Source organism: Cornus florida, unplaced genomic scaffold (genome assembly GCF_030987335.1).
Source record: "Cornus florida cultivar Cherokee Brave unplaced genomic scaffold, ASM3098733v1 CherokeeBrave_3.0.0_Hap2_Chr05, whole genome shotgun sequence".
Taxonomy (NCBI): Eukaryota; Viridiplantae; Streptophyta; class Magnoliopsida; order Cornales; family Cornaceae; genus Cornus; species Cornus florida.
Window position 1 is genome coordinate 109951622 of NW_026775575.1, and position 16309 is coordinate 109967930.

The 16309-nt window shown below is 34.5% G+C and overlaps 2 protein-coding genes across 2 annotated transcripts in view; one reads left to right on the forward strand and one right to left on the reverse strand.

The window, feature by feature from the left end:
- The first annotated feature begins 1613 nt into the window (after window positions 1–1613).
- Window positions 1614–5684, forward strand: LOC132308515 (probable galacturonosyltransferase 10). Its single transcript, XM_059806611.1, has 2 exons — window positions 1614–2023; window positions 3880–5684. The coding sequence occupies exons 1-2, from the start codon at window positions 1874–1876 to the stop codon at window positions 5329–5331; spliced, it is 1602 nt and encodes a 533-aa protein (XP_059662594.1). The 5' UTR covers window positions 1614–1873; the 3' UTR covers window positions 5332–5684.
- A 752-nt stretch (window positions 5685–6436) lies between these two features.
- The window catches only part of LOC132308516 (myosin-2-like), a 33295-nt gene continuing 23422 nt past the window's right edge, over window positions 6437–16309 (reverse strand). The window contains exons 21-24 of the mRNA XM_059806612.1: window positions 15989–16099; window positions 15805–15914; window positions 14090–14302; window positions 6437–7398 (exon numbers count right to left, since the gene is read on the reverse strand). Of these exons, the coding sequence (XP_059662595.1) occupies window positions 6913–7398; window positions 14090–14302; window positions 15805–15914; window positions 15989–16099 (920 nt within the window). The 3' untranslated portion in view covers window positions 6437–6912. The remainder of the gene's footprint in view (window positions 7399–14089; window positions 14303–15804; window positions 15915–15988; window positions 16100–16309) is intronic.

Consider the following 16309-nt stretch of genomic DNA (forward strand, 5'->3'; position numbering starts at 1 on the left):
TGCATTGGAATAGAGAGAAGTGCATTTTAGACAACAAAAATTTTAAACAGTAAAACTTCATGTGCCAAGTCATCATTTAGGTCAAACTCATTTTTGTGAAAATATAAGACTCTGACTCTATCAATGTGTAAATATGGGACCCTAACCCCATTTATATGTAAAAATCCCTTTAAAAAATATAGTAAAAATTAACATTTACCTCCTACTCTTTTGCCAAGAATCTAGATTTGTTTAGAAGGGCAAAATTGATAACTTCATATTTCAAAATTTCTCAAGTTAAAATAAAGATACTTAGGTATATATGTGAACAAGAAGAGTACCTTATCATTTAGGGTTAATTTAACTCACACACTCTCAAGTTTGGTCAAATATCACCCTCAAATATCTTTCGAAAATAACTATTACTTAGATCCATTTTCATTTTTCTGTCACAGTTTTCGTTAAAAATATTTAAAAGACAATTTTACCCCTAAATACCCTTTGACTTGGTCAAAAGTGCTCTCTAATATATATACACACACGTGTATAAATCGGCCAAAAGTGCTCTCTAATATATATACACACACGTGTATAGTTATTTTGACAAAGTCAAAGGGTATTTATATCATTTTATATGGTGTCAGAATTGTTCAACTAACAGTTGGAGCGTGAGTGAAAAACGGAACAAAAATTTGTAATGTGAATGATAATTATTTTTGAAACATATTTGAAGGTGATATTTGACTAAATCTGAGGAGGTGTCAGTAAAATTAATCCTATTATTTATTACGTGTGAAAAACTCTTTACATAAATTCAACTTGTTTACTCCGAGTTGCTATTCATTTCTTGTGACTATTGTCAAACAACTATGTTTTTGTGTACCTCATATGAAGTTTTAATCATTGTTATTCGTGGTATTAAGGTTCTTCTTCAACAAGGAAAAATCTATCGTTAAATTGAGTCCCCAAAATATTGTAATCCTGTAGCTCGTGAAGTGAGCAAATGGTCTATCGGTCCTGATTTGTTTGATCATGTTTGATCTTTTGTGGTTGGAGAAGCTTTGATAGGGATGTGTCCTCTAAGTTCTGTGCTTATATTTTCTCTTGTCCTTGTTAAAAAAGAACTCTAATAAATTGGGTCATATAACATTGTAATAACACCTAGCTTACAAGATTTCAGACTTTTGTAATGACATGTTTATTCTTAATAAGTGAAATATAAATATCAAGCATTTGTAAGGGAACTAAAAATCAGATGGAAAAATGCATGGAGCAAACATGTGATCTAAGACTTAAAACTAAAATATGAATTAAGAGTTTTGCTCAGGTACATTAAACAAAATTCTCATTATACTCCTCATGCATATTTGTATTAATATGATATTTTAATTAAAACATCTCAACATTTAATTAAATAAATTGAATTTTCAAATCCAAAGATAACCTATTTATTTTGATAGATTATTATAGATTACGTGATTCAAAACAATTCAAATATACTAATTTCACATTAAGTTGGAGTCATGTCGGTGGATGATACAGTAATGTTAGGGGTTTTTTTGCAACAATTGCAAAGTAATTTTTGAAAAAAGATGGAACATCCTTGTAATTATACCATATTTTCGATTTAAGTTCCAATTCCCACCGACAAGTCTAGAGGCCAACGAGTAGTTACCTGTAAAATCGTTTCTCTTGTGACAGTTTCCATCTCTCTGCTACTTCCATATTTTCATCTCTCTTCTTCAAACACTATATATATATATACACACACACACACATACTTATATTTCGAATAGCCAATTTCGAAAACCCTAGTTTCTCATCCCCACATAGAGTACATGTTTTACATGCGTACTTGTTTGGTTCAATATCATTCGATTCCGAGAACAAGTCCATGAGACGAAGAGGGGTTGACTTTCGAAGGCCAGTGAGGAGGAGGTATTCGAAGGTGCTATGTTTGATACTATGTGCCATCGTGATTTTGCTATTTTTAGTTCTTGTTCGCCAAGAGAGAAGATCAACATCAACACCAGCAATGGTTCAGGTTTTGATATATTATATATGCATTAACGTAATTTTTACATCTACATATAGTATATGTTTATGTTTGTACATGTGTAGTGTACTAGTTTGTAAAATGTACTACTTTTTATGTTATAACTCTAAATCATCGCTCAATTAACTCAATGTGTGTCCATGATTTATATAACTTATAATTGATCCAGTCGGTATCGAATTTCAGCTTACTAAATGGTGTATAATGGTATATTTATTGCATATTGTAACACAAAACATGTTATAGATGTTAGAATTTGGATGTATACATTATGATTTAAGAATCACCTTCAGGACATGATTAGATGCCATTTTCTTCTATGATATTTACTCATTTTGGGGTTAATTCTTTTTTACTCCGTATTTCTTTCACCCAAAAACTATGTTTCAAATACAGAAATAACGCTGGAGGGGATATATGTATTACCCTCCAGCACTCCTAGAATTGGAATTTACAGGAACAACAAAGAAGAGAACCTCATTAAAATAGATTTAATCAAATGCTTCCCTTTTTTATCTATTTAATTTTAGTTACACTGGAGCACTGGCAATCTAAAATATCCCCCAAATTTTCACTTGTTACCTCCAAGTTTAGTGAGTTGTTGTCAAGAACTTCATAGTCTTACTTTGTAAACTCATCTTCCTCCGAATTTTCACTTACCTCTACGATCAGAGGTGATCGCCTCAAGCATTTTCCAAGCACGACTTGGAGATTTGCACTCATTAGTTTCTTTCGCCATCTCTTTTGGACATATCAATCTTTGCCTTGACTCTTCTCTGCCAATATTCACTAGTCAATTGCTTTAACACATAGTGTAATACCTAGCCCTTTGTGATTAAAAGAATAAAACTTTTCACCAAAAAATACATTTTCACCTCTAACAGGCCAAGCCCTCTAAGGTTATCATTGCTCTGATTTATGAAGATTTTCAGGATCAATGTGGCTTTGATAGGTTGAGTCCTCCATGGTGCCCTGCCTCTGATACAGCATTGTTGGTTTTGTTTGGATTTGTTCTGATAACAATTTGTTAAGGGTTGCTCTTATACCACCTCGCTGAAATATCTGGCTAGCTTTAAGCAATAGGCTTCTGGGCCAGAAGTGGAGGGGGAATGAACACTTTATATTTGTTCCTGTTTGATTTGAATGAATTCTACTTACAATGGCGCGAAAATGAAATCCGTTTTTTTTGCCCAAATTCATGAACATTCCTTTTCCCTTAACTAGCTGCGTAGGTTGCATGGATATTTGTAGGTTTTACAGATGCATCTTCCCAAGTACATGTGTCTACTACATTTTAGTACAATCATTTTCCATGTACAACTAAACCACATGCGCAAACTTTTTATTACAACTATTTAACAAAAAATTAGGACTTGGTAGAATAATTTACACCAAAATCACATGTCACGGAAATGGCTTTTTGTTGCAACTATTTAACTAAAATTAAGGACTTGGTAGAATAGTTTACTCCAAAATCACATAGAGAAACGGCATAATCTTACTACTAAAATCTATTTTGAAGCTAGAAGAGGGTGAACTGTATTCAGAGACATGAATTGTTATCGTATTAGAACCTCGCAAAATTCTTCATAGTCATATTCATTGGGTATTGACCTGACTATTTGTTAAAGCCACCCGAGTACGGGACAGGATATGGTGAAATTCTCTCTCTCTCTGGGTCATATCTCTGTGGTAGTATCCAATATATTGGATGAGAATTTTACATGCAACTAATCTTCTTGTAGACTCTTTATAAAAATCCCAGACTCTTTCATCTGTCTTCTTCTTTGCCTACTTAATCCCTATATGCATGTAACACTAAACTATTTATACTCTCTGTGCAGAGATACAAGTGGCGCACCAAATATATGGCAGGCCTTAACATTACTGAAGAAATGGTGAGCCCTCACTCAATTACAAGACAACTCACTGATCAAATTTCTCTTGCCAAAGCTTTTGTTGTAATTGCGAAAGAAAGCAACAATCTTCAGTTTGCATGGGAGTTAAGTGCCCAGATCCGCAATTCACAGGTCCTTCTATCAAATGCAGCAACAATGAAAAACCCATTGACAGTAGCAGAGTCAGAAACAGCAATCCGCCGTATGGCGTTGTTGCTATATCAAGCCCAGCAACTACATTACGAAATTGCAACCATGATTATGAGACTGAAAGTCAAAATCCAGTCTCTCGAAGAACAAGCCAAGTCGTTGAGTGAGAAGAGCTCAAAGTATGGACAAATAGCTGCTGAAGAAGTTCCAAAAGGCCTATACTGTCTCGGTGTCAGGTTGACAGGTGAATGGTTCAGGAATTTAAATTTCCAGAAGAAGCTCACAGGAGGAAATCAGATTGCTGAGAAACTTGAAGACAATAATCTCTATCATTTCTGCATTTTTTCTGACAACATCCTTGCAACTTCAGTTGTGGTTAACTCAACAGCGTCAAATTCCAAAAATCCAGATCTGTTTGTTTTCCACCTTGTGACTGATGAAATCAACTATGCTCCGATGAAGGCCTGGTTTTCCATGAACAGTTTCCACGGTGTAACAGTTGAGGTTCAGAAGTTTGAAGACTTTACTTGGTTGAATGCTTCTTATGTCCCTGTTCTAAAGCAGCTCCAAGATTCGGACACTCAAAACTATTACTTCTCTGGAAATAATGATAATGGCAAGACACCAATCAAATACCGTAACCCAAAATACCTTTCTATGCTTAACCATCTTAGGTTTTACATTCCTGAAGTTTTCCCTGCACTGGAGAAGATAGTTTTTCTTGACGATGATGTGGTGGTACAGAAAGATCTGTCACCTCTCTTCTCTATTGATTTGAATGGAAATGTAATTGGAGCTGTTGAGACATGCATGGAGACTTTCCACAGATACCACAAATATTTGAATTACTCTCACCCGCTAATACGTGCACATTTTGATCCAGATGCATGTGGATGGGCATTTGGGATGAATATATTTGATTTGGTTGAGTGGAAAAAAAGGAATGTGACTGGCATCTATCACTACTGGCAGGAGAAAAACATCGACCGAACATTGTGGAAGCTTGGAACATTGCCACCAGGACTGCTGACTTTCTATGGGATGACTGAGCCTCTCAATCCCAGGTGGCATGTTTTGGGATTGGGCTACACAAATGTTGAGCCTCAATTGCTAGAGAATGGGGCTGTACTGCACTTTAATGGAAACTCAAAGCCATGGTTGAAGATTGGGATGGAGAAATACAAACCGCTGTGGAATAAATATGTTGATTATGCTCATCCTATGTTGCAACAATGTAATGTACATTGATAATGGGACATAAATTTGGGTTTCTGCACAACAAAATACCTCTTTATTGTACTGAACTCTGCTTGGTAATGGCTGTAAGTTTTTGTGAGTGCATCAAGCAAGGTTGGTGATCAAGAGACGCTGTGCTTGGTAATGGCTATGAGATTTTCTGAGTCATCAAGCAAGGTTGGTGATTGGGGAGATATATACTGAGTTTTTATTAGATGCCTACTGCAGTATAGGAAATTTTCGCTAGGTAGTAGCTGCAATTGTAATTTATATTCATTCTCTCTCTTGTTATCTCATAGTTTGCTGTTTGCAACATTGTTATTTTTGTACTTCTTTCACCAACATATAGATCCATTTATCTAGCATGCTCGTGAGTTTTAAGCATCAAACGTTAAAATTTGCTTTTATTTCTTTGTTTCTTTATGTTTGCCTTTCGTTTTTTAGAGCTAAATTTTTTTGGAGGGATTTGTTTGATTGAACAGGAAATCTTCAAAAGGGTATCACTCTTAGAGCCTGTTTGGAACTTTGGTAGGGATGAAGAATGGAAGGAAACAAGATGGGGGAGGAAATGGGGAGGGGTGAAAGGTCTTTCCTTCACCTAGTTTAGGGAAAGTGGAATAGTCCTGGATTATGTGTAGATGCTTTAGCTTGGAATGTTGCTTTGTGGCTCTCTTCCCTTTTATTTTGTAGCTTTTTTCACTGAACGTTCAATTATATTAAGACACCTGAATCAGAACAAAACACAGTAATTTCAGATAAGATTTACTAGTTCTTACCTTTAGATGATAATAGCCCAGAAAATATAGAGTTGTGCCAATATCTACAGCGGAATATATAGATACTCGGTTTAAAGGACTAGTTACATGGATGATCACACGCCGCCAGATCATAAACCAGAGGAATATATTGATTCCGTTCCATGATGAACTTCAGATTCAATGAAACTGTCATCCTATTTGCATAAAGTGATTCGAGTATTTATATATTGTAACTTTCTTGTCACTGAAACTGAAGAAATTCTCTGTACGGAACAAACAGTTTGTCAATTGCATAATCACAGGTTTTGTTTGCTAGAAGAGTGTGGGGAGCTTTGTCCTTGAAGTTCCAAATTATAAGGTAAAGTACACAACAATTGCTAATTTTTGCCAAAGAATATAAATTATACAGAACGCCTATAAATTATATATTACAAAGCGTATCCTATCATACACAAGGAGAGGCATTTTGAACATTTCTCTTCCATTTTCTAGGTATCAACTACAGATTACTACATATACATATTACATAAAAACAATAACATATCTACACCTAACTCAACCCCTTCGGGGAGAAGACGAAGGCATTTCAATAAATCCCCATTTGGCTGTGGACAAGCTTGTTAATCCTTCCACCAAGTAACAAAAATTGGTAGATATCACTCTCCCTTCTCCACAAACCTCGTGCTACAGTGGCATGCGTGAGAACTGACATTAGAAACAAGACTGCTTCTAGAAATGGCAAGACGCATAGCTTTGGCAGTGTTTCTTTTCAGAAAACCACTCCTTGTCTTTGTCCAATCCCCGATATGGAAGCTGGAAAATCCAAAATACAATATTATGTCACTCTTCTGCTCTTGCTCCTCTTTCCCCACCATTTCCGGTGACATTTTTCTCCTTCTGAATACCCAAGCTTGTGAAGTCTTGATTTCGTATCCCGTAACTGAATTTTGAATTCTCTCTTCCACACCTCAAACCTGAATTTCAGTTTTCGAAGTTCTTCACAAGGATTCATAGAACATGACTGCCCTGATCTGACCTCAACAATGGCTTTGGCCTCATCATCAAAATTCTGCTCCCGCTGCTCAAACTCTTTTACCAGATGACTGACTTCATTCAAACCACCATTAATCTCCTGTCCTGCTCCAATGTTTTTACCAGTGTTGGGGGATTTAATGGGTGTGCTTCCACCAGGAGTTTGAGCTCCTAAGGGCATAGTATCCTCACAATTACAGCAACGGGGCAATGTGGAACCATCTAGCCTTCCAGGTTGACATGCAGTCTTGTCGGGAGAAAGACTCTTCTTGACTGCATCCAAGCTCATCTGCATTAACGTTATACTAGTTATCCTTTTGCATGTCAGGAATTTGATTATCTAGAGTATGAATCCCTCATACATAAAGTTGACACGAGTAACCAATTGACAAACCATTTTTGCTTTCCACAGATTGGATTGGCATTTTTACTGAATAGAATTACTGGAACTAACACATATTTATATGGGAAACAAGAAAAACACGCACACAATCACACTGAACCATCACGGTTTTACAACAAAAAGAAAACCCTGAACTACAAAAAACCCTTGGTCCATCCAACATTTGCAAATAGCATCCACGCCATTAATGCCACTGTAAAATTACCTACGTGTCATCAAAGAATGAAATAAATAAATAAATAACCTGTCAAAATGCAACAAACTCCCTTGAACTATCTTGATTTTGCAACCAAAAAAAAAAAAAAAAAACCTTGAACCATTAATTTGGTTTAAAAAAAAAAAAAACCCTAAACTATGTAGAAAATTTGCAATATATATACATACATATATCTGTGTGTACAAATGAAAATACGTATATGAAATTAATGGGTGACTCAATTGCAAAGAAAACTAAGCAAAAATGATTTAGTTTAATTAATGGGTAAATCAATAATTTAACGTCACAGGTAACAGCAATGGACTAATTTGCAAATTTTTGATAGTTTAAGGGCTTTGTTTGCAATGTTAGAGGGTATTTGCAAAAAGTTAATAGTTTATGGGGATTTTTTGCATTTACCTTTATAATATTGGAGCATTACTACAATTAGGTGAGGGGCATTGATGGTCATTAAAGCCAAAATATTAGTCATGTGCAATGCACATGACAAACTTCCATTACATTTTTAACAGAAATATAATGGCAGGGGGAACATTGCAAATCATTTGAAAAGTTCAGGATGTTTTTAACTAAGTTAATAGTTCAGTTTTTATTTTATTTTATTTTACTTTTAAAAATCGTGATAGTTCGAGGGTTTATTTTTGCAATTTACCCTATTTATATTGTCCTTCAAATAGCTAATTGGAAATTCTTAATCTTGTTGGACTTCAATCAGACGGCTATTTGTTATCATATTTTAATAAAATGTTTTTTTTTTTTTTCATTCAGATACCATGAATATGTATTTTTGTTAACAACCATCTACTCCAAAAGCTTAAGCTGTTAGAGAGGGTGTAACTTTACATAATTAATCCTTCAATACGCTCCCTCACATGTGGCCTTCTTTTTGGTCCAACTCGTGTTTCAATTTTCAAATATCAGGGTGGCGGTGAGGTTTGAACTCGAGACCTTTGGCTCTGATACCATGTTAACAACCATTTACTCCTAAAGCTTAAGCTGTTAAAGAGGGTGTAACTTTACATATTTAATCCTTCAACATGTATAAAGTACAAAAGAAACCTTAGCTCTAATTTATTCTCTCATGTGGTTCTTTATTTGGGACTCTCATGGTGTGCTGTCAGAACCACAACAACATCATAAAGCTCACTTCTTTTGCTGGGTTCAGCTCCTCATGGTATATGCAAGCCATAAGGTCCACTGACCAATCTTCTAATTGGCGCATCATCGTGTCTATGATGAATGCAACCATACCCCCTAAGTCTACTTCCTCTAATTTTATCATTTATAGGCGCTATACCTATTGTTCTCCTCACACGTTCATTATTAACAATGATCCTTTCCTCACACGTTCATTATTAATCTTATTTTTTCTAGTTATTCCTATCATCTAACATAGCATCTTCATTTCCGCAACATAGATGCATTGTTCTTGTTTTTTTTTTTTCAACACCCAATACTCTACTCCATACAATATGGCTGGTCAAATGACCATTCTATAGAATAATTTTTAAAAAAATTATTTGGTATTCTTTTGTTACAAGTATAGTAATAATAAACCAATGCTCTAGGGACTGACCATATGTATAGCCCATAAACCAATAAACCAATGCTCTAGGACTGTGTGTATAGCCCACAAGTCAAGTTAGTAAAATTGGACCTGAAAAACAATTATGGGACAATGTCCACTCCATGACTGCCTGTCTGTCACCGTAAGCCTTTCAGTTCACTTATCCCACATACAGCTGCAGAGTGACGGAAAAATACACAAATCACATACATGACCACAACAGCAAACAACAACAACAACCAAGCCTTTTTCCAATTACTTGGGGTCGGCTACATGAATCCCATGTTTCCATTCCACTCTATTTAAGACCATAGTCTCAGTCAATTCACATATTATCATATCTTTCTTTACTAACTCTACCCAGGTTAACTTTGGTCTTCCTCTTCCTCTTGCCCTACTATTACCTTTAATGTAGACTGTCACTTTCCTAACCGGCACACTTAAGAGTCATCTTTGTACATGTCCAAACCATCTTAACTGATTTTCTCTCATTTTATCTCCAATTAGTGCTACTCCTCTCCCGAATGTGATCATTTCTAATTCTTCCTTTCTAGTCTTACGATCCATCCCAACAATCGCATTTCTACCACACTCACTTTATGCAAATGTTGTTTCCTAGCTGCCCAACAATCAGTACCATAAAGTATCACTGGTGTAATAGTTGTTCTATAGAACTCCCCTTTCAATCGTAAGGGGATACGTCAATCACATAATATACTAGAAAATCACATACAAAACCATAACTTTAAAAAGTTGCATGTCAGAATACAATCTTTAACGTGGTTTAGCAATCAGGGACGGGAAAAAAAAAAAAGAAAAAAAAAGAAAAATCAATTAACATGACAAATATAGATTGTTCAAATCAAAAGGTAAAAAAAAAAAAAAAAAAAAAAAAAAAAAAAAAAAAAAAAAAAGGATTGCAAAATAATATGTTAATCAAGGAATAGTATAAGAAAGATAAATTCTTCACAAATATATTTGTATATTGAAACCGATGCATGATAGCTTATCTATGCCACATAAGGCAGCTTCCCTCTATTTTACATTGATTTAATTAGCCCCAATCGATGTAACGATGCTTGATAGTCTCAATAAAAACAGTGCAACCAAGAATCTATTTGGGGAGAGGCATATTGAACATTATAATTTTTTTTTTTTTCAACTAACATAATGACTAACCATGCAACAAGACAGTAATCCGAAAAAGAGAAGTGCAGTAACGGTACATTAATCAAGATTCAAATAGTGTCATTATTCGCAAAAAATTACAATAAAGAAAAATTGAAAAATATAAAAATACACACATTGAGTTCATAAAATCATAGTAATAAATTTAAATAAGAAGTGAAAAAAAAAAAAAAGAAAAAGAAAAAAAAGGTTTCAAAACATACATCATACATAACATAAGTGCAAAAAGAAGAATTTTAAGAAAAGGAAAAAAGAAAAAAAGAAAAAAGAAGAAGATGATGAAGAAGAAAAAGAAAGAAAGATGAGGGAACTTTGAAGGGGAAAAATTTAGGATTTGATTGAAGAAGGGGAATGTAACATTTTTTTTTTAAGGGAATCAAAGGAATTTGAAGAGTAAAAGAGAACAAAAAGAAAAAATTTAGGACCTAGGTTAATTGTTGGGCAAAGAATAACATTTCCTATGGCTCAAATGGAACACCAACAAAAACTTCTCAACAGTCAGCACTTGGAAAAAAAAAAAAAAAAAAACACTCTGAAGTAATAACTTAATCACAATAAGCATTTGAGACACAATTCATTACTTATAACGATCTTCATACGAGAATGATACCAAAGCAACACATTATAGATCTAGGTTGCTCCTCCTCAATATATCCCCCTTAATCGGTGTCCATTAACCAATAAATATATGGAATGCCAGCAAAGGAGAAGTCTAGTAACAAATGAACTTATTCCATGTTAGCATCAAGAATCGGTCTGGTAAGCAATAGAACCAGATCATAACCATATTATCAAACAAGAAAGGATTGAAAGTTCGTTTAATGAATAAAGGTCATCTACCAAATATGACAATGTAACTGACCTCACCTTGACATCACCACTGGTAGGTCCTAGGACAGAATCATTTACTGTGTCCATGAAGATTTAGCTAAAGATGGACACCTGAAAGGATTGAGAGCTTGTTTGATAATTAAAGATCATTTATCAATATGACAATGTAACTGGCCTTACCTTGATGGCATCACTGGTAGGTCCTAGAACAGACCTCAGTTCATTTAAGATTTACCCAAAAGAGTTTTCAGGTGTCTCATGACACAGGATACGTTTCCATTTAATTGATCCAATTATCAATATCCCCCCGGCAATTTAATCGTCCATCTTTCCTTTCCTCTATGTTCCATAATAGTTGTCCACTTTGAAAAGTCAATAAACGAGATTTTTATAATTTTTGCAAAATTACCCTTGTCGTCATCTTTAGTTTATTTTGGAGTCATTTTTTTTAATAAACACTTCCCCACTCAGGGTGGATGCATTCAATGCTAGGAAACACGGCCAATTCTCCTAGGAGTGTCATGAAAGTATTAGACAGGCATACGCGGCGAGGCGAGTTGAACGAGGTGCACCTTTCGCACCTGGGAGCCAAGCACAAGGCGCGTGCCTTTAGTGCCTAATTGTAATGGAAGTAAATGAATGTCATTCCTTCAACAAATGAGCTCGCCTGATTGTGGTTGAACTAAACACTATATTACCTTGTCGAATATGATTCTTTCCGCACATTGCCGCACATAAACTAGCCTAATTGTGGTACAACTAAATAATATTAATATCATTCCCCACCAATCAACTAGTCTAATTGTGGTCGAAGTAAATAATATATTATGTTAATGAATACCATTCCTTCAACCAATCAACTAGCCTAATTGTGGTCGAACTAAATACCATATTATGTTAATGAATCTCATTCCTTCAACCAATCAACTAGCGTAATTGTGGTATAACTAAATAACATATTAGAATACCATTCCTTCAACAAACAACTAGCCTAATCGAACTAAATTATATATATATATATATATATATATATATATATATATATATTACCATTCCTTCAACCAATCAACTTGCCTAATTGTGGTCGAATTAAATAATATACTATTAAATAAATACCATTCCTTCAACCAATTAACTAGCCTAATTGTGGTGGAATTAAATAATATATTACTTACACAATACAATTCTTTCAACAGATCAACTAGCCTAATTGTGGTCCAACTAAATAATATTAATGCCATCCCTTCAACCGATCAACTAGCCTAATTGTGGTCCAACTAAATAATATATTAGTTTAATGAATATCATTCTTTCAACCAATCAACTACCCTAATTGTGGTCGAACTAAATAATGTATTACCTTGGTGAATACCATTCCTTCAACCAAATAACTACCCTAATTGTGGTCAAACTAAATAATATATTACCTTGATGAATACCATTCCTTTAACCAATCAGCTAGCCTAATTGTGGTCAAACTAAATAATATATTATCCTAATGAATCAACTTTTAGGATTCCTTCAACAAATCATTTAGCCTAATTGTGGTGGAACTAAATAATATATTAGTATGAAAATCAACAATCTTGAAAGGAATTACTTATTCTCAAAACTTAGTTCAAATGCAAATTCAGTTATCGCCTTGCACCTTATGCCTCGCATGGGACTCAGCCCGGACACGTGTCCCACATGGTTAGAAGTGTCCTAGAATTTGAATATGTTTTTCCTGGTTGGACACAGCATGAAGACGACTGGGACACGACGGGGACACAACATGAACACGGCTGGGACATGTTTGGGGCACTTTAGTAGTTTTGTAATTTAGAATAATGTGATTCCAATACAATTTTAAAATATATTATGGATTAATTAAAAAAAATTAATGTAAAATTTTATAAAACTAACAAAAAAACATCTAGCTCTAAGCTCCAAATTAGTAAGTTCATTCATGATAATGTGGATAAAATGAGCAAAAAATATTATTTTTATACATAATAATATTATTTTTGACGTATTCCAGTCGAATCAGTCTTCTTTTTCTTATTTTATTTTTTTTTTACAGATTTGCCATATCGCCGTGTCCCTCCTGTCCCGTACTCGTGTCCCCTATCTGTATCCGTGTTTCCTAGATTAAATGCTTGTCCCCCTCAAAAGTTGGAAAATAAAAAATGAACCATTAATATGATTGAGATGGGAGTATAATATATATGTACTTAATGAAGCAGGGACATGGGTATGGCCCGTATGGGACATAAACATGATACGATACAGATGCGACAACATAAAATATTCTTAAAAAATAAAATATAGATACGAAAAAGACATGACAAGATATATCATATTCATGTAACTATATATAAAAACTAATATCAATGCATACATGTGTGTCTGTGTATAACAAAACAAACTGAGAATCAGTCATGATACGTATCTCAATACTTCGTTTTTGAAGAGATTTTAAACTTTTCTCAACAGTTATACAATGATATTATATTTGGAAAAGTTATATTTTAATTTTCAAGATTTGTTACATATGTATCCTGAAGTATTTGAGAAGTATCAAATACATAGCTAAAATATCAAAGAGGTATTAGATACGTGTTAGAATTAAAAATAAAATAAAAATAAAATGTTCTGCGAGAATCAAATGAGTGCCGGTATTCGATACGGACATGATAAGGGTTCATCCCCCTTTTAGATGTATATGTGCTTCATAGATTTGTACAAATATATATTCTTTTTAAGCATATATATAAATGAACACACAAACTCACTTGCAAAGATGTCATCTGTTCTTGCCACGTCTTCTCCATCGACTTCATTTTAGCCTCATATACGCACCATCTTGCCTCAAATTGCTGTAGTTGCTCCCTCAATGCTGCATTTTCCTTTTCCTTTTGCCCTATGGTCACTTCAGCTTTTGTAACCCGTTTTAGAAGCTCTTCCAAAACTGAAGGCTGAATTCCAACATGCTCTTGCGATAAATCCTGCTCAACCAAGAAGAGTCACATTTTCTAAATAATAAAAATACTCAACATCCTTAGTGATTAAAAACAAAATAGTACCATATTTCCCATCTACAATCATGTTCTCGAACTTCTAATACTTGGAAAGCATATGCTTAGGTGCAGTTTTTCAAATGCAACACATTAATAAAGATGACAACACCTATGAACTCAAGCGGCTATCAAAGCATAGTCTTAAATAATGCCATGGCAAGCTTAAGAAAAGACCAAATTGGTGATCTACACACTGGAAGGTTTTCAACACATATGCCTTCTTTTTTTTCTTTTGGGTAAGCTAAGGCCTTTTGTCGCACATCGTAGACATTCCAATAAATTCATGGAGAAGCAGATAGGATGAGGAGCGAGTTTTTCAATGGATCAACAGCCAGAGGATCTGGGGAAATCTTGCCAAGTCTGAGTTGGGAGGGACTAGGTGGTCCTTGGGTTAGTGTCTGTTAACTTAGTCTATAATCTCTTTCTCATATACTAGATTTTGATTTGCCTAGACTAGGTCCCATGATTTTTTCCTATTTAGGGTTTTCCATGTAACAAATAATGTGTCTCTACTTTAGTTTACTTTATTGTTTTATACGTCTATATGATTGCAATTTTGACACGTAATCAAACTAATTAACTGAATATTAAAACAATGATCAACGGTAATTCAAAAAGTTAGTTAGGTGAAAAATAATATCCATAAGACCTATTCACATGCCCACCCTCCTCTAGGTCAAAATAAAACGCTTGCACTCTAACGTATCAGATCCTTAGAGGATAATGGTCCAATGCACCCATCAGTAACATAAATAATTATTACTACTACTTCTTCCAAGGGGAAATTAAAACCAAAACATGCATGACTCCTAATAACAATCATAACCCCAACCCCCAAAAAAAACACAGAGACACACTCTTCCTACCAAAAACACCGAGAAAAATAATAATAAATAAAAACCTTCATTTCAATCAATTCCATTAAACATTTGCAAATTTTGAACAAAAAGTTCATAAAAATTCCCTCATCGCTCCCATTCAATCCAAAAGACAAAAATGCTAAGTTACTGGAAGCTTAAAAGACAATTTTACTGATTACGGAGGAGATCTTTGAATAATATATTTGGACTCCAATAAGCAATTCCTAATACCGGGGCATGCATTTTAGCCTTCCAAACCAAAGGCAACTTTTCTTTCATCCTAATTCAATCTTGGACAGAAACTAAATATCTAAGTCTGACTCCAGGTATTGGTCTTTTTCATTTTAAAAATATTATAGATCTTATTTTCCAACCCAAAACTTACGGGTCTCGTGGGAATGAGAGACAAAAATAATAATAATAAAATAAATAAATAAATGATATAACCAAAAGGACGTCACAGAAGAACATAAGATTACTACAGAAAAAGATCAGCATAGGAGACCAGAACAGATGCAGCAACTCAGTTATGGTTGAGGAAGTACTGGTCATTGACCATAAAGACAGTACCTTCACTTCTGAAATCTTCCTTCCTGGCTTCTCTTTTATGCTATTCTGATTTAACTTCTTCAATTTCAAAAGGTAACTAAATTGCCTACGAGCCAACCACCCACGGGCCACTGCAGAAAGAAAATGTAAAGAACATTTGATGCAGTTAAGTGGACACAGAAGTCCAAAATTACATAAATCTTACCAGATTGTAGGTGTATAATTGCCCTCGTCTGCTCAAGGGTTTTACGTGCAACCTGTTGTCTCAACTTTATCAAAGCATCATAGTCCCTTCTAGCGTTTTCACCACGGATAACTGCAAGAAATAATTTAAGAACTTTTAAGCACATGCACAACTCAAGACAAAAATTCAATAACAACCTGACGAACTAGCAGTTATACCACAATGGAATAAATATATTTGATTCATCGATAAGATGTTTTACAACCTAATTTCTTCGTATTATTTTTTTATAATAAATGTGATGTCGTGGCCCGAATTTGGTGCCGGGTCGTGTTGCAACCA